The 23,311-nt window shown below is 34.3% G+C and overlaps 1 protein-coding gene across 5 annotated transcripts in view; it reads right to left on the reverse strand.

The window, feature by feature from the left end:
* RPGRIP1L (RPGRIP1 like) overlaps positions 1-23,311 on the reverse strand; it is a 74,912-nt gene that overhangs the window by 44,985 nt on the left and 6,616 nt on the right. For 2 of the 5 annotated variants that reach the window (XM_080364718.1, XM_080364719.1), the window contains 8 exons: positions 21,969-22,267; positions 19,016-19,115; positions 17,692-17,784; positions 16,901-17,044; positions 10,762-10,867; positions 6,934-7,080; positions 5,682-5,755; positions 1,499-1,638 (listed from right to left, as the gene is read on the reverse strand). In XM_080364718.1, coding sequence (XP_080220844.1) covers positions 1,499-1,638; positions 5,682-5,755; positions 6,934-7,080; positions 10,762-10,867; positions 16,901-17,044; positions 17,692-17,784; positions 19,016-19,115; positions 21,969-22,267 — 1,103 coding nt within the window. The remainder of the gene's footprint in view (positions 1-1,498; positions 1,639-5,681; positions 5,756-6,933; positions 7,081-10,761; positions 10,868-16,900; positions 17,045-17,691; positions 17,785-19,015; positions 19,116-21,968; positions 22,268-23,311) is intronic. The other 3 variants (XM_080364720.1, XM_080364721.1, XM_080364722.1) reach the window with 3 other exon arrangements.

Raw genomic sequence — 23,311 nt, forward strand, 5'->3', positions numbered from 1 at the left:
ATCTTACTCCTGTAAAAGAACTTCTGAGGAAAGATTCGTATGCTAAACTACAAAGGGTAGACAAGACACTATTTCTACACTAATTCCTGGCAGCAGGTTAAGACAAACAGTACTTCAGTTCTCCTGCTGAACTTAAAAAAAGGATGTTCCTCTGAAGTATGATTGAAGAAACTTATACTGCCTAAGTCTGGTCAAAGACAAGAAGCTGTACTCAAATCCTAGATATATAGATCTTGAAGGGTATTACAACATCTACTGAAACTGCAGCAAGTTCAGTTCAATAGAAATGGAGAGTGTAGTAACTTGGTGATCCAGTTTAAGGGTAGATGTCATTCAGTGCCAGTCTAGGGAAGGGGTGGTAAAGACTTGCCACTTAAACATAATGCTCATAGGAAGGATAAAAATGGAATGTGTTCCCTGATTTTCCATGTTCAACTTAACCAAATAATAATATGGCCTATAACATTTTCATGCTCTTAATATCACTTTAAATCTTGCATTGCATAATCAAACCATCTTAACAACTGTCTCTGTCAGTGTTATAAGTTTGTATTATTTCAGCTTAAGGCATCTTATTTATTTTAGTATCACTTAAGCCTAATTCTGCAAACAGTTGCTGTGGAAATTATGTGTTTAAATATTTTATCCGGTATTTGAAGTCAGTAGAGCTACTCAGAATCTTAATGGTAAGCACATGCTGAACTTGAGCCACAACCACAAGAAGAATTATTCACAAGTTGGCCCACTTCATTCCATTAGACTGTTCACAGAAATACACCTTCTAAAACTACACATTTGAAGACTCAATTCTAAAAATATTTATTTTACTTCCTGGCTATGCTCTTGTTTTGTAAACTTTTAAGTTGCCACAGCATATCACAGTATTGAGATAAAAACCAGAAAAGATTGCAAGGCCTTAAAGATTCACTGAGAAGTTGTCCTACAGCACGGGAAGAAAACCACACTTGAACTAATCTGGTTTTAGATTAGATTAGTAGAAAACTGCATTGCTGTAAATGTACAAAACTGTAAAACAAAAAGTAGTGTATACCGAAAACATTTAAAAATTCTGAATTCACAAACATGAAAGGCAAGCATCTTCAAGGGTCTATATAGGCTGCATGCAACTTTGTACAGTAAACAGAATTAGAATACTGATTTACAATTTAAGAGGGGCTGTCAGATGGTCCTCTTTTCCATAATAATTTTCAATGTAGAGGAGAGGGCAAATGCAGAATAAAGGTCAAGTATTAACCAAACAGATGAAAAATGAATATACCTGGAGTTATACGATCCTTATACAGCATGTAACCCGCACTGGGTCAATTTTTGTACTTAATAGCTGGTCATAACATAAGTGCATTGGTCAAATGTATGCTTAAAAGGCAGCTCTGAAATCACTAAGAATATAATCTACACTTTTCTGGGCAATATACCTGAACTCCAACACAGAAGAATCTCAAATCACAAGAAAATGATAGTTATTTTAGAAATATACCTCTTTCTACTTTGATCTTGTCAAGAATTTCATTTTTGTCTGCTAAATCAGATTTAATAACAGCCTCCAGTTTAGCAATTTGCAGTTTCAGTTGCTGTTCCTTTAATTTCCATTCCTGTTCATGGGTCATACTGAAGACACTGCAATACAACATGTGGCATGTGAAAAACTTTTAGAAATCAACTTCAACAGAAAATAATAAAGAAAGAAGGTTTTAGTGGCACAGACACTACTGTCATCATGTCTTAGGAATTAAGTAAACATATGCTGGTCTGCTGCTGTTGAAACCAAGGCGCCTTTCTCAGGCTGCGGTTAAAAAACATGAAAGAGCTTGTGGGATGAGCAAAGGAACTGGCCTTAATTTAGAGCTCCAAAGTCAGAAAAGTTGGCAGCATGCAACATTTGTGGGACGAGAAAAGGAATTCTGATGCATATCCCAGAGTAATCCACAACTCCAAACTTCAGCAACTGACAACTGACAAAACCATTCTTTCCGCATACAAAACCTCTTAATGTAGAGGACTGGGATCACCCACCTGATTTCTTTTAAATCTGTGAAACATACAGAGCCTGAAGTCAGTTGCCTGTTCAAAGAAATGTTGACCACAAAGTGACAACAGTTTTCTCATACTGTAAAACAACAATTCTGATACTGATTAAGAAGCGCATATAAAGTAATCTTTCTCCTACTTTAAGAAATAAAAACCAGAGGTGGGCAAAGAAATTAGAATAACTATTTTGCCTGTAACACATTATTTACTTGTAAACTACCAATCCATGTGCAATAAGGATTGCATGGACACAGAATCAGAACTGCTGAAACCACAACAAAATGTGTTAGTCAAACTGAAACAAAATTGAGCACATCACGTAATTTACAGTATAACTCCCAGTAGGTAAAAAACCAAAGCAATGCAACGTGCTTGCATATAATTTAGACACTAAGTACTATGGTCTTCATACTATTATTCAATACTTGCATTTTTATGGACTGGAAAAGTGTCCTTCATCTTAACCAAGCACAAATCACCTTATTCACTTTTGTATCCTGTTAAAAATGAGAAATTGTAGTTTTTGGGGTTTTTTTTTTGTTTGGTTGTTTGTTTTTAAATGGAAGAGTCAGTTCCTCAACTCTTCACTTTGGTGAAGCTCAATAGTTTTAAAAGGTTATTTTTTACATATATAAATGTGCAAAAAAATCCCCTTCTGATATCTGTTTATCGATCTCTCCCAGAGATCTATGTAACAAAAGCCTCAAGGAAAAAAGCAAAAGGAGAAGAAATAAAAATTGTAGAAGGGACAGCCCACATAGCTTTGCAGACTATACATGCTGACTGAAAGAGAACTGCCTGTTTTGATGGCTATGACTACATAAATTGGTTCTGAATACATAAGCGCATTTGTATCTAGTATATTTGAAGAATGACCTTAAGATTAAATAAAAAACAATTATAACATGAATGTAGACTTTAAAGTGTATAGTAAGAGTTTATATTTTTGATTTGTGATCTTCACAAAAACAGTTCTACCTCTCTGTATGTTGTCTTTTTCTCATACTGTATCTATCTCACCTATTTATACAGTCCTCTAGGCATACACCATCTTACAGTGTGTCTTTTACAGCATGCATGAACTTAAACAATGCTTCTAAGTCCTACTGTAATACATACTTCACTCATAATTTTGAAGATAATTTGCAGATATAACGCACCGAACCCACAATTATTTCCATAATACTGCACAGGTACAGACACAGTGTGTTCTGTAATTTCCTAGACTTACCACTCTTCAAAGTTTGAGTGGCGCCCATAAGGAAAGAATAAATCATTGCAAGAAGGGATATCAAATACCCTTAGTTTTCACACCTTTCAAAATGTTTCCAAGTTTTAATGACCACAATACCTAGTTATACATGCATTTGTTAGCTTTAGGTACAATTACTTCACATAAAGATGTAGCTACACATTATTGCAATTTGTCAAAAGACTATGCTAGCAGAAAAATCATTAACATTTACTATGATATTAATTCAGAATTTAGATGTTTAAATGAAGAAAATTTTAGAAGACAGGTTTTAACCAAGCCAATGTTTATGTCACTTTGAATTGAGTCCACTTCTGTCGCTTTCTTCCTTTGAATGTTAAGATTACTTTTACTTGAATTCATGTTGAATTTCTTTCACAATTACTGTATTTCACTGGAGTTGGAGCCATCTGGGTAACTATAAATGGTCAACCACATCTGGCAACGTTTCCTTTGGAGAGAGTTTAAGCATTGCTAGATTTGCATTACAAGGTCATATGAAAACAATTCATCCAAACCTTTTATCCAAATGAATTGTTTTCTTGGATACTGACTAAATAATAAGAGTCAACTGACAAACTTATATTTGTTCTTTGTAAAATTTTCAGATCCAGTTCTGCAGTCTTGGCTTTTACAAAATCCCCTTCAACTTCAAATGAATTTCCAAAAAAATAACATTAGCAAAGAATGAGTTCATGCTTCTTTTCCTCCATTAAAAAAAGAGAAATATTTATTAATTATCTGGCACCTGCAGACACTGGCCTATCCACTGGTAAGAACAGGCAAGGGGTAGCAAAGCTGCACTGTTCAAATGGGCAACAGAAAAATCTGGCCATGAAAGAGCAGTTATAATGAAATGATGCATTTCTCTCCCTGATTTCTTCTTATCTTTGTATAACATGGAATGATGAAACATGAATCTCAGTTTAAATGTGAGTGTATGAAATAAGACCATTTTAGGTAAAAAAACCGCCATATTTTAGATTACTGCATTATGACAGAATCATATTTAAATTTAGCTAGCTAAACATCTTTTTAAGTTACCTGACTATGAATTAAATAGAACAGAAAATTTCAAGGCAAGACTGTAAGTTGATTTTTTAGTAAGAGTCATTTCTCTGCATAATGATAGAGAAGAAAAAAAAAAACATATTCAGAAATATTTGTAACACAATCAGGCTTTGGAGGAATCTACAACAATGAACTTAAGTAAGAGACCACTGACCAACTGCCCCTGTAAAAATCTCTAAATATTGTGATTATACAACTATTACATCTCATATGTAAAAGAAAAAAAAAGTTTTAATCTATTTGTAACGAGTTTTTTACTACTGTAATTTTTAATTTCACCACAAAAAGTACAAAAAGTATAATAAAAATTGTAAGAATACTATAAATGACATTTGATACCACTAACATCGTGTTTAGTCATTGGTATTTTTGACAGACATCACACTGACAAACCAGCTTTAAGAGGGGAAATAATTTTGATATGAGGAAAGACTTCAAGCATTTTAACTACTTCGAGGCAATCACTAGCTCTAGGATGTTGGGTTTTTTTTCTAGCCCTCATCAGTGTAGAAGACCACATGGAATCCACACTAAAGGCAAAGTTCATTTGAAGGTCATTTTGCTTCTGGCAATTGACTATAATTACTTCTTTTCTGTACCAGAGAATTTCTGAATCATATCTCGCAATGTATTTTCATTGTAAGCACTACTGATACAATGTATACAACTTATGTTTTAAAGTATAGCAACCTTTGTGAAAACTCATATAAGGCTATAAAAAAATTTCAAGCAGAACCAGTACAAGTGAAATGGTAGCTATTAGTGAAACAAACAAACCACCCCTCAGAAATAAACATTGGAGAAGCTGTCAAATGTCAGACTTTATATATATCCACTGAGAAGTGCTGGAAGAGCTTATATAAAAAGTTCAAACACCCCTTTTCCCCAAATAAAACAAACCAAATGGAATAAAGTAAAATAAACCCAAAGGAATGTCTACCTAGATGTATTCTTCTTTCAATAGTAACCCCCCAAAAATTATTAGAAATTCAATTAAAAAATTTTTGCATTGATGTTCGAAGTAAAGTGACTTCTACTTATTTTTTCATTAATTTTTTTTAAAGTAGTAATCTACTATTATGAGAATATTAGGACAAGCATGGAAGCTGCTCCATTTCAACAGAACAGATGTAATACAGAGAACACCATCAAAGTTTCCATATACACTTACTGATTTGATGAATTGTAGCATGAATATAATTACACGTGTGCATAAACACACGCACATGCACATTCAAGCACACAGTATATGAAAGCCTATTAAACAGGGCAGGAATCAAGTTTTCTATATACAGAAACCATAACTTACCTGTTATACAGTTTATCATAGTTTTCCCTCATAAGCTCTTTCTCTTTTTCTAGATCATTTATTCTTGCCTGTAACTAATATGAAGAAGGACGTTTCAAGCAATGCACAGCACAAAAGGAAATTACAATGAATGTTTAAAGGCAAATAGTTAATAATTTGTAGGCATTTCCAGGCTTTTATTTGTTCTTTTCATACAAAAGCCTCTTAGAAGCTTCAAAATAACACCTTCTTTACCACATGGGTTTACAATTGGCCCAGTCTTTTTCATGTTATTTATACGAAGCTGAGACAAGTATGTCATATTTGAACAACAATAGCTTATAAAATTCTGCCTGGGGGGGGGGGGGGGGGGATGGGAAGAAGGAAAAAAAGCAAAATATCCATAGCATTAAATTTTTTTATTTCCATTCCTGTAAGTGAGTATTGGTATTAGCGAGTTAATAGATCCTGTATCATAAATATCTTCTTATTAACCTTACAGAAACAACAAGTCCTTGCTTTTAAAGTAATCAAAGCAGGATATGGTTTTAAAAATACAAGATGCTTTAACTCAGAAGACATACCCTACATGCACTACAATAGCTTAAAGGTTTGGAGAAAATATCTGAGGTAACTTTGGTAAACTTAGTTCACGTAAAATACATTAAAAACAGGTAAACAACATAGTAAAACTAAACTTCAGTTGCTACAAAATGTTTGCAGATTCTTACTCCTCACATGTTGAAGAGAAAGAGGAATAAACCACTTGATTTTTAGCCCTGTATCTGTGTGACTGTTAGTGATGACACTAGTCTCTAAGAGTCACTAGACAAAATAAGTGACTGATCTGGACTGCTGAGTAAGATGTAATACTACATTGTACAGTAATTAAATTAGGTTGAAATAATACCAAAACCTAGCAATGTGTGATCAATAAATCAAGTAAATTTTTTTTCTGGTTAACAAACCACTTGCTTAGTATCAGAATTGATGTGAAATCCTATGCTTTAACCTCAAACATTGTCCAAACACTGGTGCAGTGATTATGTGGTATGGGCATCAGGTATGGTTCATGATGCTGTGAAATGCAAGCAGCAGCCACAGGCTTTTTTTAATGGGATAGAAGTATATATATTACCAGGCCAGTCTTCTAAGTGTGTTTGAAGGGTCTATTCACATCTCTGCAATTAAAAGGTATCTCCCATTGTTAACTTTTTCCTTATCTATGTGTACTACCTAAAGCAGGTTCTAGCTCTCTTGAACGCAAACCCACCTCCTCCGTTCTTCTGTTTGAAATAGTTATTGATTGCAACTCTTTGTTAAGACAGAGGCACTTTAACCTCTCCTCTTTAAGCTGTAGATTCAGTTCATCAGCTTTTGCTATTAAAGCATCATGGCTGGTCTTCAAGTTCTTTTGGTTCTGTGAAAAGGAAGGAAGAAAAATTCAGAAAGAAAACAAATCACACTCGGTAGAATGTAACACTGCATATTCAACCTGTGGTCTCTCATGGCAGTATTTAATACATATTCTCAATGTGGTCAACAGGAGACACTCTTGAACTAAGTAACTGAAAGCAATTTTCATTACGCATGGCCAGGACAAGGTGGCATTCTCGCTGCTCTCATGAACTTTAAACCCTCAGTCATGATGAAAACGACCAAGAAATACATCTGTTAAGCAATTAAAAGATTTTGCTGTGGTTACAGTGGTTAGACATACTGACCAAAAACACTGCAGTAGCAAGCAAAAATGAGTGTTGACCACAGTTATGTTAATCACAGCGCTTGCAACAGCTCTGTTAACCCTTAATTTTAGATGGATAATTGTTTCATATTCCTAATGCACTCAGTTCTATTTCCCTCCTAGCAGTAGCTTAAGGACTCATGATTTCTTTTAGATTTTAATTTACTTCAATGGATTATATTAAGGCACATTTAACCAATTATAGTATTAAATGGAGGATACTGATAGAACCTCTATTTCCAGAATATCGGTTAATATTACACTGTCTACGTTCCACAATGCTTTAATAAACCCTCATTCATCAAGAATTTAAATGTAAACCACACTCAAAGTGTAACTTGAAACAAAACGGCCCAAAAGCCAATCTTCCATTTAATAAAGTGATTATATGCAAATTTATGACAAATAAATGTAAGACTGTAGATAATACTTAATGATTGTAGACAGACAAACATTATCTTCATTTTTTCCATGTATTATTCCTACAAAGTAGTTAAATGGAGAAGCTGAATGTGAATTCTGTACAAATTGTTTAGGTTCACATGCAGTCTGAATATCCTAGAAACAAACAAAAAACCCACAGAAAACCCAATCACCAACCTGATTCTCAACCTTCCACATGCCATTTCTCAGTAGAGAAAAATATAATGGAGAATAAATAATATTAGCAGTCAGCCTTATTTCAGAGACAATTATATTATCAATTTTTAAGTCTTTCTACAGTATTCCTCTTGCTTTGTCTGGAAACTGTATTTCCATACAGTTCACACAATGACACCTTAAAAATAATTTTCACACTGTTTTATTTTTCTCTCCAAGTATCTTCCCTTTCTCCTAAAAATCAAAATCCTTACGCTCTAACCCTCCCAGCTGTCCAAAGCGAACTAATCTTTTCTTCCCCATCTCTCACCTTCTACTTCTTCCTGAAGTTCTTTTCCATTTCAGTAACTTGCGTCTCTTCGACAGACAATATATGAAGGAAAAAAACCCAACCCCCAAACAAACTACCCTGGCAAAGCTGCCTTTCATAGACTGTTTCACCTTCAGCTCCTTCCTTAATTTCAAAAACAGTTGAAAACTAATTCAACAATCATATTCATCCTACTGAACCATCTCATTAAAAGCACTAAAAGTACCTTCCTGAGAAATCTCCTTGCTTCAACTCCATTCTAATCCTTCAGTGTCTCTGCTGCTGTCCTGACCACTTTGGATAACTTTCCTCATCAACTTTAAGGGGAACCATGACTTCATCATTGTTATTTCCCCTCTCCCCGCCCCCCCCCCCCCCCCCCCAAATGCAAGTCTTTACCTGGATATTGTTCTATATCTGAGCATTCTGTCAGCACTGTTTTTCCATTACACTCATACTGTTTTCTATCCTGCTCTACCTGAAGTATCTCAAGACTCAAATCATAGCAACAAGTAGGATGATGATTGCAGTTTAATATTTCTAGTCTGGAATTTTATTTCTTTTGGAAACATGCCTCTCTCTATATATATATATATATAAACACCTCCTAGAAATATAGCACAAATGAACATAAACTGCTCTTAATTAGTTGTGAAACTGTTGTAGCAATTTTCAAGAGAAATAACTCTCTATAGTATTTTAAATGGTAGTTGCACAGGTTAGCACATTTTGTATTAGAAATCATTAAACCCTGAATGGTCAGTGTGTAATTAAAGCAAATAAATATACGAATGGGATGAAATATATAATCCAAACAGTTTCAAGGGCCTTTGTTCTTCTAAGCAGATTGCATAATTCCTTCATTCAACTGGCTAATTACAATTCTTTATCAACAAAACTCTCCTGTAAATGTTGGGTAGCAAGCTCAACTTCAATACCATTAGATGGAGCAGAATTATAGGCCTTTATTTTGTGGCTTCACATTTTGGGCTGACCCAAGTTCTAAGATGAACATGGAGGAATTATATGGGTTTCAATTGGTAGAAGTTGAAAGTAAATAATAACGAGCACAATAGGCAGAAAAATCATGAAGGAAAACATAAAAAAATAATACTAAAGCCTACTCTGTTGGTAAGTACTTTACATGCCATCTAAACTAGAAATTTTGGCTTTTCAGATATTCATGTTTAATAGACACGTCTCAAACATTCAAGTGATAGGAAATGGGAAAATCATATCCATTATCTTGTTAAAAAACCCCAAACAACAGAAAACACACTCATCCTTTGCAAAAATGCAACTTTCACTCTGAATATTAAAAACAATGTCTTCAAATACCAGTATGAATCTTAGGCATGTGTTTCTATTCAGCTGCTGCCAAGAAAGAGGCACAAGTACTTGACGTTTGCTGTAAAGTACCAAAAAGTTGCATATGATTTAAAATGGAACAATATACTTACTGCTTTCTATTTAGGAGCACAAAAAGCCATGTGAAACCCGTCTCTCCTGGAATTTATATTCTACATAGCTCACCTTGTGAAAAATTAGGAAAAACTGCTTTGGCAGAGAAGATATACGTATTACACTGAAGGCAGGGAGGAAAGCAGCAAAACGTGGTGGCAGAAACATGGCAGGGAGGGGGGGGCGGGAAAGGAACAGAACAAAAATCTAATGGCACAAGCGTTATTTAGCATGCTAAAATAACAAGTATCTAGTGCTTCCACCTCCTAATGGCAGGATACTTTATAAGGCTCTATTGTACTCCATTGTGAGAAGGATTGCTACTCACAGGAACTATTGTTTCCAAGTCATTACCATACTACCTCTGCCTGTATGCACATGTGGTTCTCCAAATACATACAGAAAGAAGCAGGAAAATGCTGTATAACTAAATCTTATACAGAACCTACCATGCAGTTTCATGTTCTGGTGATATTTTCATAAAACTGCTCTTTTTATGAAGAAAATTTTATTACTTACAGTAGCCCTCTGAAATATGTTCCATGAACTTATGAACACAAGCCCTAACATCAGAACTCTAAACAGCCAAACCTCCCCAACTTTACCAAAGACTTATGAAGTGAAGGGAGTCTGGTACCTCTTCTTTGGTAAATCAGTACATTTAAGTCAAAGCCCTCCCTTTACATGATCAGCAATCTCTTTCAATATTCAGACAACTCAGTTCATTATCCACAACCTGCCTGGGATGGCTTTGCAGATAAACTCTTTAAAGACCTGCTAGACCCTTCTGGGGAAGAAAAAAAACAAACAAACAAAACAACAAAAAATCCCCATGCATTTGGAGTAGCTTGGGTGCAATGTATTATGTGGCTCATTTTCATGTACTCAGCACTGAGTCAGAATCAAGAACTTTGTATATTTATTTTCTGTTTACACATGCTTATGTGACGAGAGTAAAGGAATGTTACTGACCAAATTGCAATTACCTCTTGAAGCTGGAGAAATTTTCCTTCCATTGCTGAAAGAGCGTTGGTTTTCTCAACCAGCTGTTTACGGACTTTGATCATTTCCACATTGTCCCGAATGTTTAACCTTCAAAATTGTATTAAGAAGAAATGCATCATGAGCTTAAAGATACAAAATGTATTTTTTTTTTTCTTTTGAAAAGTTGAAATCCTTTGCAAATCAGTGTTCTACAACACATTTGGGAGAAGATTTAGTGTGCAATACCCAAATTAATTCCTTCTTCTATAATCCACATTACAGAATTTAGGTAAGTAAATATTGTACCAAAAGATGACATAGCAGCTTTAATCAATACATTTATGTCTTTGTTTACTGTATGAAACCATATGTGACAGGAAAAGAAAACAATCCTATACCTAAATAGATCATTTGTCTTCCATTCACTTTTTTCCATCCTCCAAAGTATTTGTTACCAGTACATCACCATTTTATGGAGTTTCCTCTCATAGTTTAAACCTATCAAATGTCGCTAAGAAAAAGTGACTGGCATTCAAACAAGCTGCAGGTGTGTCTTAACTACATGAAAATCACTTAATATCCATGTAGATATTCTATGTTGTCACAATTTTAAGATTAATTTGAGAGTGTTCTGTTTAACAGAAAGTATGTTTAGAACAATTAAAAATTTAAATAAATATTTATTTTGCTCTTTTCTCTTATTTCAAGCAGTGAAACTAAACCCCATTATTTTCACAGCTTCTTCACGTATGGGAAGAGAGACCAATTTTGATTTGTATTAATATAAAATGATAAAATCAGAATAAATATTTAGCATTTGAAAAGGTCATTTATCTTCCAATATTTATCTGTTTTAGACATATTGGACAAATTGTCACAATGCCATTCTGGAGCAAGAAAATGGACTACAAAGCTTACACATCTGTAAACCAGCTGAGTACATGAAATACTTTCCTTTTATTCTGTAAAATATAAAATCCTATTGTATTTTGGCATTGCCCAGTTAATTACACAGAAGATAAACACACTCACAAACCTGAGATCTTCCCTAAGAAACAGCCTTAACTCAATCCTAAAACTATCATGTGTCTAAAACATGTTATCTACATAAATTAAAGTTGTGGCGAGTATAGACAGCAGCAGTGTCTCATGCTAGCTATTTAAAAGCTAATGTAGTGGCATGTTTTTATTAATCTTGTTCCACACATCAAACAAAAGGCTCTGATGCCTTCAAAGGCTTTTTCTTTCTATACCCACCCCCCCACCCCCTTCTTTTTTAAGCAGGGGGCTTTTTTCCCTTTTTTTCTTTTTAAGTAGAAAAAGGAGCAGATGATAGTGAAATTTATGATGTACAGATGTAAACTCCATGGCTTCTGACAATCAACATTAACTATTTTTTCAGCAGTGAATGAAACAGCATTTGATTTAAAGAGGTTTGGGGTACTGATATTATGAAGTGTATTATTCAAATTCAGAAATCAAAACCTACTTTTATTGGGATCATTTCAGTTCTTACAATTGTAGGAGTATTTATCTCATGAAATTTCTAGCTACAGAAAGCATGTGCAATTAGTTTCTTATTAGTGCATTACATTGACACAATCTCAGCTCTCATTATAAGCTAGAGCAAAAATATTTTTCTACAGTACTTCTATAATATTTTATTTATTTATTGAAATAAAATATGTCTAAGAAATGTCCAATGCATCTAGGTACACGACAAGGAGCTTGCTGTTGAAGAACAAAATCATTTCAGATTTTGCGGGCAAGGCAAAGTGAATTGAGAAGTTTCTGTCAGGAAGATGACTTTTTCTATAAATGAAGTCACAAAAGAGTGGAACAGAATAGGAATTCATTATCTACACAGCTTTCTCCCTCCCGGGTAGTTGCTGTATTCTGCTCCCAGAACATCTGCCCACGTATTCTGAAATAACTTGAAAATAGAGGTTATATACAGATTTGATGTAAAAGTCAATGCTACCTTTCACTTAGGTAATATTTTGCTCAAACAATACAAAATAATGCACAAGAATAAATCTGTACTAAGATACCTCATTCAATATTTTCTCTATTGCCAAAAAAGCTACAAATGCCATAGAAGCCAAAGTCATGGAGGTAGACCTGGAGCAGAAGTTAGAACAAGAAAAGTAACTAACATCCCTTTTGGGGCAGTAACCTGAATTAACAGGCATACTCATTTAGCTGTAGCATGCCTTCTACCACAAGTGCAGAAATAAGGAACATGAACACTATCCTCCTTAAAGCTGGATTAAAAAGTCTGAAATTGGAAATGAAGTTAGGAGAAAGTGATTCTTTAAAAAGCTAAGAATTACATTTGGGGTTAAGTCTGAAGTACACCAAAAAGACAATCTCTTTTCCAGACCTCTTATCATTTGGATTAAAAGCATAGAGAGTGGGGTCCCAATAACAGGCTGGGGACCAGCTGTGTGGGTATGGGGGACTGATAGCAACCTACACCAGAAGGAAATGATTAAAGAAAGGATCTTGACCTGCACTGTACAAATTTATGCCAGTAAATCCCAGATGGCTAAGCTAATAAAATTGAGGTCTAATTAAACCACATCCCTTGCATCTTGTCTTTTCTTCCATATGAGCAGAACATGGATACAATACTGAGACTACTCTTACACAGTCCTGACTATTGTATCCACTGGACCAGTGGCTCACAAACGCTCCCCATTCACATTCAGAACAAGAAAAACAAGGAAGTAAACACATATCACCACCATATTTCTCACGATCCCTTACCTTCTGTCTGGCAAAACAAACAAAACAAAACGTTTCTAGGCTAGTAGTTCTCTATCAGAAATGCCTCAATGGCCAAGATGTACATACACAGACTCCCAGGCAGAGAAGTAAAGAATGGAACATCAACGTAAAGTACTCTTCTCATTCTACTATGCTTAGGAACTAACAGGATTATATGTTGATAGACATTATGTTCTTTCCTTTACCTCTTACTTCTTATAGGAAGTCAAATATACAGGGGAAAAAAAGCCCAGCCAACAATGTTTACCTTCTAAAACCACCTTTACGTTGTAATTGATAGTATATTTGCAATAGGCAAAACGCCAACATTGCATCAATAGCTCCAGCATCTAAGTTATTAGGATTATTTAAATACCAACATAAAATACTGTATTTGTTTGCCTGGCTATCAGCAAATGAAAAAAAGTAATGATCTTTAGGGAATCTGGTTAAATATAAAAAATCACATATGCAAATGCAAATATAAGGGTTGTTTTTTTTACACTAGACATGATTTAGCAAATTTGTATACATGCTGTAGTCTCTCAAAACCCTTTAGATAATGCATTGTGACTAACATGTTCCACATTTTAATCTAGGTCTGTAATGCTGTAATGCAAACACAGAAGTCACAAGTGTGTCAGATATGATATTCCTGTCCAAAAATCCACACATGTAATAGGGTTAATTCCAAAGTCATGTTGCAGCAAAAAATGCCAAATGAATTAAAAACTGACTGGCAAATAAGTTTTTTTCATTAAAAATCAACCAAACAAAACACAAAAAGCCCACATAAACATGTGCAAATACCAAATACCTGTTTCACAAATGCATTTTGGGGTGGCTTTAAAAATGTTTTCAGATGGTACCATGAGCAATTAAGTTAGTTGAAGTTAGCTGCTTGCAAAATGTGATTGTTTAGACAATGTTTTAACTTGCACATGGACATCAAACCATGAGGTTATTCTGGTTTTGGCCATCTTGAAATTAAAAACAGTCAAGCTAAATGCAGTTAAATTTTGTACTTAAGAAAATGTGTTTAGTCTAACAACCTACAGGCCAAGTTTCTCCCTTAAGCTGGAATTAAATCAGAATTATATATTCCTGAAAAAATCCCCAAACAATCTCTATTAAATAAATACTGACAAAACCATTTATTGCAGCCATATTACAACAACCATCTCAAGGAGTACACTGCATATGAACTCAGCTCTGTTATGTAGCTCTCATGTTGTTACACAGGAACTGGAGTGAAGCTGCAATGGTGGCTTTAAAATATTAGTGTATTTCTTGTGGGTATAGGACTCATGATAAATAGTACCTCCCTCCCTTACCGCTGATGGATCAGTGAGTATTAACTGTGGCTGCTTCACTACTTGGAAGCTACAGTTATTTCAATCACAAGAATTTCTTAATCATGTAGCAGAATAAAGAATGTTTTCCTAAAGGGTGAAAGTAACCTAATTTTGTTAACACCAGGCTAAGATCAAATGGTACTACAACATGAAGATTGATGGAAGCACATTTATTATGTCCTTTTGGCACCATACAGTTCCTAAAGAGTTTTAACAAATTAACTGGGTTTGGGTAGTAATGCAACTACATGACAGCCAAGTGTATTCTTACACAAGAAAAAGCTGCCAATTGCACCAAAATTCAAAGACAAAAGCTACAAAGATGAAATAAGATGACCTCATCAGTCACCCAGATTTCCAATTTTTCCTCCAATATTCCAGTACTGACAGTTTCTTCTCTGCTAATACAAAGAATAAAAATAAGAATTACACAGAACCTATAAATCTATCTGTGTAATAAAACAACTAACACAGACTGTTCTAGACAGCAGTTACAAGACTTCCAAGAAAGCAAGCCAATGAAAATCTCCTAAAGATATTATGTATAGGTACCCATGGTTACAGTTAAACCTGGAGAGAATAGTATCCCTCTTCAGTTCTGGCTCTAGTTCATTCAGCATAAAACCACCCCAAAACTCAAAAAACATGGGGATTATCAGTCCTCCATAAAGTATTCTAGTGGCAAAAGCATATTCTAAACATGCACTACTGGATATTTTTCAATTTCTCTCTCAGTGTCTTCAGCCAAACACAGAAACTCTTAATGTATCTTTTATCAGGTTTCAGACAAGAAATAGACTACAAAGGAAATACTTCCAGAACTTCAACCATGAATTCACAGATAGTAACTTAGGTCAGGTATCATGGATTGCATATACGCAATCTGATAAATGTAAATAAAAAAGGATCTGCACCACTTTTTCTAACCTGTATGCTTTAAAACCTCTTAAAAGTTTCACAGAAATATGGTAGTTGACATCAAATTTAGATGTTACATTCAGTTTCTGACTTAAAGAACAGTGTTTATCTATAGAAAAGCGAGCATAGAAATTATTTCAGATTTGTATCAGATTCTTTTCAAATAATGAAAAAATCTTGAATACGTTCTGATTTCATTGTAGGCACAGACTAAGAAATTATTTATGATAACAACTTCTTCAACCTATTTAAACTATATAAAGGAAATTCTGAATAGGGGAAACTTATGGCTTTGTGAATAATTTAATAGCAAACATTATGATGTATTATATATGTAGCACCACTGATGCACAAAAGAATGCTCACACATAATAACGGGGTCCCTCCTTCAAAGGCAATTGTATTTCTCATCCAAGTAAAACTTGCATTAAAATCAAATGAGTAAGGAATGCAGGATCATGCAGTATTACATCCTTAATCCAAATAAAAGTAACAGACTGAAAATGAAACAGTCAAAAGAGGGAAAATATATGCTAAGTTATATAATCTCATATATATTTTTTTTAAATGATAGAACAGAAATAGAAGAGATTAATAGAAGCTTTATTGCGAAACACATTCCACACGTTCTGACTTTGTTTCACTGCACAGCTATACTACATTCCTTCAAAAATTTGCTAATTTACCCTTACAATGCCATTATGTTTCTACTATTTGTAGACTCCAAATTATCAATGAGTTTTAATAAACATTAAATAACCCACTATGAACCTATATCTGAATTTTTTAAAGAACTATATTGAAGAAACAATAGATGATTAAAATTTAATGAGTCAAACTTCAACTGAATCTGAATCAGCTGGAAATGAATTCTCTAAAATGGTAATTATAAACTCCTTTTTTTATGAAAAAATATTGTAACGTTATCATAACAATCTCCTCGCTTAGAATTATCCATGGCTAATGGTGAATCATTTTATGACTTCAGTTTGACCAAAGGAAAAAAAAAGGAAGAAAGCACGTATTTCTTAATAGAACAAGCAATTTTCACAGCTATATATAATGTTTCCACCATGGAGGTTTTCATTTTTCACAATACCTTTGGCTTGTTGCTTCTTGCTCTTTCAGCCGTAGGATGGATTCTTCAATTTCCTTGTCCTTTCTTCTTAGCTGACTCACAAGTACCTCTCTGGCATGTTCCAGTTCTTCAATGCGTTCCTTTTGGGACTCAATCACAGTCTTCCTGCAAGTACAAGCATCTTACATTCCCAAACCAGCCAAGTATTTAATAAAAGAAAAAAACACAAAAAAATATTCAAGAGAGCAAATATGTTAAAAGTGTTCAGCAAAATTTTTATTTCTTAATTATATGCATTACAACAGAGGTTTAATAGTTCAACTTACTATGAAAATAAATAAAATGTCACCACATGAAAAGATGTGAATAGTACAACAAATAGATAAATAATTCAAACATATTATTAACCAACACTAACTCTTAAAATAAATGTTTATGTGGACCAAATAATGTTTAGCAGAACGCAGCTGAAAACATCGTTCATGGTTTCTTATACTCTATATTACATGTATCCTCCTCCTAATCTATTAGTACCAAGTGTTTTTTGAACAGGAAAACACTATCACTAGCTATCAAAAGAATATGACAACTTCAATGGATGGAGCAGTGAAAATAATTTTTAAGCTTTTATTCTTATTTTATATTTTGCAATTTTGATTTTTTCGACAAGTTAATCTCGGCTATCCTTTCTACTAACATTTTTTCTAATAAGAATAAGCAACAACTCATCTACAATTTTTTCCACTCTAAAGCTTTCCATGCATAAGCTAGTTATTCATTACTTCATATACCTATCATAGACTTAAACGTACCTTGAGGTTTTTGGCCTTGTTTGCTTTTGTACCTGAATGTACCATTCTGAGCAACCGTGGTTATTTTTTCTACCTTTGAGAGACCTGAAATCTCTGAAAAAAAATGCTATTTCTATGTTTCTTGCATTATAACGCATGGCAGTTTTAGTCAATAGCTCTTATTTTCCTAGTCTTCAAAAGTGATAGGTATAGGAGAAATAGCCCTTTCTAGGCCCATCACTATAAAATTACTAAAGATTTTTTCTTCAGTAACAACATTCTATTTTAATGCATATAATTTTTTCTTTTTAAAGAGTATCTGTTCAGCAAGGGTTAAATTCAGACAGGATGCTAGCAAAAGTGCAATTTCAAGATTGTTCAAGAATTCAAATTTATTTATTATAATAATTTATGGCCTTTTCTATAAAATGACTTCCTAAGATCCCACTAAATCTTTGTGTTTACAAAACACATAATTGCACATTAATTTATGTATTTGTATATTTAGTTTGCCCATTTATTGGAAATTTAACATTTATTGATACTGTAGTAAATCTGATTTAGGTAAATCATTACAGAAACACACACACACACTGAAAGTAGCTTCTACAAAACCAGATGTCTTAAAAGCATAATTGGTTCCGATACACTTTGGAGAAGGAAAATGTTCTAATCAGACCTCAGTACCTTTAAACTAGATGTTAACTACCTTTTCTCCACCCTATGTAACACCTCTCTGTCTTCACGCAGTCTCTACGTTAAAGATGTTATCAAGAGTTTCCTGAGCTTCAATTTCAGTCAAAATGTGCAACAGGACTATAAACCAACTTTCAAAATGCAGAAGTGCATCAAAATAATTTACATTATAATCCCATACTGTGCATTTACAACTTATCCATAAAGTCTGACCACCACTCATTTCTAGAAGCCTAAACACATCAGCATAACACAATCCATACAGTCCCACTTGCATGGGTTATCCCACAGCTTTCAGGACTGTGTTGGCAATAACATTGCAGCTATGGTTCTTTCTCCTTTTGTCAGTTTTGTCCGGTAGTAAGCTAGGCAGCATTGCACACCAGCAAAAAGAGAGGCTCACCATCGAAGATCAATTTTAACTTCCAGCTACATTCTTATGTACCTACATTGTGCATTCTAAACTCTTGATCCTGTGTTCTTTATAATAAAACACTTCTGCATTGTTACCAGTATTACTGTTCTCAGATCCAACAACTTCACTTCATTTTCTGAAGTGAAAACTTCTGAAAAATATATTTTTTTCTTCAAGAAAATGGTAAGTTTTAACAATTATAATGACAAAAATTAAGAAATATGAAAATCATACAAATTTCTTATTTCAGCCTTTGGATCATCGAGCAGACTTTGTCCATACGTTGGGGCCACAAGGTTCGGTGATTTCACTTCTAAATCCTGATATCTCATTCCTAAAAACAAAGGAAAGATAAATTTCTGTCATGTTGAATGAAAAAGCCTTTAATAGAACAACAATCTGTATGCAGTACAAACACAAGCCATACACATATCCCATAAAAAGTATTTTTACATCAGATTCACATGGAAAGAGATAATCAGAATATCCAGAACATAGCTGCTGTAAAATTTGAACTATGGGTGATACAGCATGCACTGTTTAAGAGAGGTGTTAAAAACACGTCTTGAAATGTTTTCTTAGAAGATTTTACTTTTAAAAACAGAGAACAGAGATGGTGATGGTGTTTTCAAAGAAGAACTTAAAACAGGAACATGGACTTGTAATCACTTTTTCTCTGATAGCACTTTCTTTACAAAATCACGAGTGTCATTCACCTAGACAAGCAACTACAGCACCATTTTTAGCAGCAGTGCAAATAATTTCCATATGTCCTTTGGAGGCATACTAATTTCCTGGTGAAGAAGAAGGGTGAGAAATTCCTTGAGGGAGACTTTTTAGTCCAGCAGGAAAAGCAATGGTTTCTCCAAATCTCTTTCTCCTCTTCTTCAGCATGAAGAAATTAGTGAAGTTTGAGGTAGGCTCAAACTATGTGTTAAATTTCAAATACAGCATTAAGGCTGCGCTCCCTTAATCCCCAAAACTCAGTCATTTAGGTTCAAGGTACACCACCACCAGCAGGTTCACAAAATGACTTGAAAAACAAACTGCCTACTTTGCATTCATGCTGAGTTAACTTGATTTATTTATATATCTTGAATTTCAATCTGTAAGAATTATTTTAAGGTACTGGTAATTGTGCTATATACATATGTGTATATATAAATGCTTAGAGTATATATTTTTTGTTTATTTTTGTTCAAATCATGGTAGATCTTAGATGGTTGTACTCAATAAAGAAAGCAATGTGAGAAACCGGTGAGTAAATTTACTGGACATTCATACTTGACCACACCTTTTGTGTCCACTTTGTATGGTAACTTAAATCAGCCAAATACAAAAGAGATACAGGAAGGTGTATTTATTATTTGTGGGTTCCTCCTACCTCTTCATACCCTGGAGACAGCTAAGGTCTCCTGAATTTTTCCAGGTATCTTAATTTTTGGATAATCGCTCTGAATATTTTCTGATCTGCACTAAATATGTTTTGAAGTTCAGCCTCATGGTTTCACAGAGCAATTTAAGAGTCTGGCTGTCTCTAAAGATAGGAGGCACCTACCTGACACCAGACTGCTAGGTTTATCATCATTAATCAAAAGGGTAGGATGAGGAAACACGCAAGAAAAAAATACAAAACACCCTATGCTAACGAAAACTATAGAAAATGTTCTCTGACATTCTGGAAGACAACACTACCGAGTTCAGGTTCCGAGTACTGATTACTAGACTTTTAATAATAGCCTTCACCTTAGAAAAGTGTCTTCAGGAAACTACATATTCATAACATTCAAATTATCAGAATCTCTTCTAGTTAGGACATGGTCTTAGAACTGAGATAGGCACGCTAGAACTTATGAACATTCTTATCTGAACTGGATATTCTGTGGACAGTTGGTGGGTTTTTTTTCTTCCTCATGTTGTCTTCAGTTTATGAACCACCGCTTCAATCAACATGGCCCCAGTCCTAGCTCTGCACAGGACATCTCTGATCTGGATTTGTTCTCATGCCAAGATAAGTCCTCACAGCATGCCATGTCAACATATGATCTTTAATCCTTGAACCAAGTTGCCCTTTTCTCTCTTCTAGCACTGGGCCTGAATAAATTTATTATATTTCTACCCTATTTCTGCATTGTTAAAACAAATAAAAAATTGATTTGGGGAATAAACCTGCTTAATTCATTATGTAAAGTGTTAAAATATACATGTTTTAAAACATCAAAACTTGCACTATACTCAAAGAAGCAACTCGGTAGAGCCAATTACTTTTTATTGCCTGTCTAAAAGCATAAGAATTGTTTCTGTTTTCACATACCTGAATAATCAATGTAACCAAAATAAAGACTAGTGGGAGGGTGAGATAGCAAAAAACTACAATATAACTGGCCATCAGCCTGATCCATAGCTTGTAGAATTTGAAGAGACAATTCTGCTGACTCAGTTTTGAATCAAGGCCACAGCTGTTTTTTTTTTTACAAACACCCCACACCTTATCTGCACAGTGTATAAGTTAACTGAGTACAACTAGTTCTACAAATGTTCATATGAAAATAGAAAGATTTAAAAACGCAATTTCCAAATGTAGGTACCATAAATAAAGGACTGGGAGTGAGACTGCCTTAAGCTGTGAGTCTTGACAGCAAAGAGCATCATTAAAGATGGCTGCATTGTGGTATTTACTTTCGAAAGTCCACACGTGTAACAGATTTTTCAAGTCTGCAGTGTTGTGCACACATGTACCAAGAGACTAGAAAAAAACTTTAAATTAAAAAAGGAAAAACATGTGCAAACACACTACAGATGTAAAACTTTGTTATAACATGATAATGCAAACTTTTTCATATACTACTTTTATAAGCCTTTAACATGTAGAGAAGTTATACCAGGAAAATCCCATGATTTTTAACTATTGGAAAACTTGTTTGATAACTACCTTTATTTTCAAATCTGTGCTTTTGTTTTATGTCTACCACTGCAGATTCTCAAAACAAGGACTTTAAAGGCAAACAATTTATCATGACTGCTATTATAAATAAATTCAAGAAAAAGGGGGAAGAACAGCCTTTCTGCCTACATCTACAGGTACTATTGCCCACTGATGAACAGAAATGAGCGTGTACTTGTCACTGTGAAGCAACAATTAGTGGTACCTATATAAACTGCTGTATTTAACAAATGTGAATTATACCTTTGTTTGTGAGCTCTGGCAGGCCAGCAGCCTCATTCGCTTTTTTGAGACCCGTGTTAATACGAGATTGAACATAGCTGTACGGATTAGGCCTGTGGCCTTGAATCTGGAGCTGCTGTTTAGTTGAAATGAGTTTGCTGCGGAGGCTCTCGTTTTGTTTCTCAAGCTCACGAACTCTCTCTTGCAAATGTTCAATCATTTCTTCCAGCTCCACAACCTGACCCAGCCGCTTGGGGCCGCCACCAACCTGTTCAGGACTTTTTTTATCATTAGCAAGCCGCATTAACTTGGTGGCCATTCTGGGGAAAATAATAAAAAAAGATGAAAAAGAATGTGAGAAGTCAGCATAAAAAGCATTCTGTTGAAAGGAACATAATCACTGTGAAGACTTCAGCATAGAACCTGAATAATAAATTTCAGGTTTTGATATAACTATTACTGCCTGTGAAGAACTCTTTGAAGATAATTGAAACCACTGTGCAGCAATCTGCTTTATAGCACTGACAAATAACAGTTTCCTAGGGCTTATCATTTAAGGTTAGTAAAGGGAGGACACATATTTACTCCATATGCTGCTTAAATGTAATTTTTAACGCATGACCTTATATAGGAACCTCTGCATGCTGTTAAGTAAAGTTACAGATTCGGGATGCGGTGGGGCAAACTCTAAAAGCTACAATTCCACAAAACATTCAACTATTGAAAGAATGCTAATAATATGCAACATTTCAATGATATACCATTTCTAGTATTTTAGGATTTAAATATATATATTTCCATTCTAAAGTGGCTAAAATATATAGGTAGAGATATTTAAGAAGGTAGTCCGGAAAAAGAGACTTAATAGTTCTCATTACCATACTCAATTTTATACTTGGTAAATACTACGAATGTGCTTCAGAGAAGGAACGGTAAGCCAAAGAATATAATTAGATACAGAGAGTATGGTTTTCATCTATCTTTAAAAGGATACAAATTTTGCTTTTGGCATCTCAAGAGTTGTACCTTTGATTTCCTTTAGTTTTGATAAACATTGGTAAGCTAGAACAAAAGGCAGAAAGGGCATATGGGGGTGATGTAATATACGAGAACAGAAAACATACCCAGCAGTGAATGGAAAAAACTTGGCATATAAAGAAAGAAAAGGTGGCTTTGATGAGAGAGACAAGTTCAAGACTTGACAAAATTGGTCGCACATCTTCAAGACCTGTATGTAGTTTACAGGGAATCTATTTTTGCAAGCCCAGAAAGAAAACTGAAAATAAGGACACACTTCATTTGTTTAAAGGGACTTGTTTTATTTTTGTATACTTGTGGACAGAAGCTTCTACTTAAAAGAACAA

Source organism: Falco punctatus (assembly GCF_963210335.1).
Source record: "Falco punctatus genome assembly, chromosome: 14".
Classification (NCBI taxonomy): Eukaryota; Metazoa; Chordata; class Aves; order Falconiformes; family Falconidae; genus Falco; species Falco punctatus.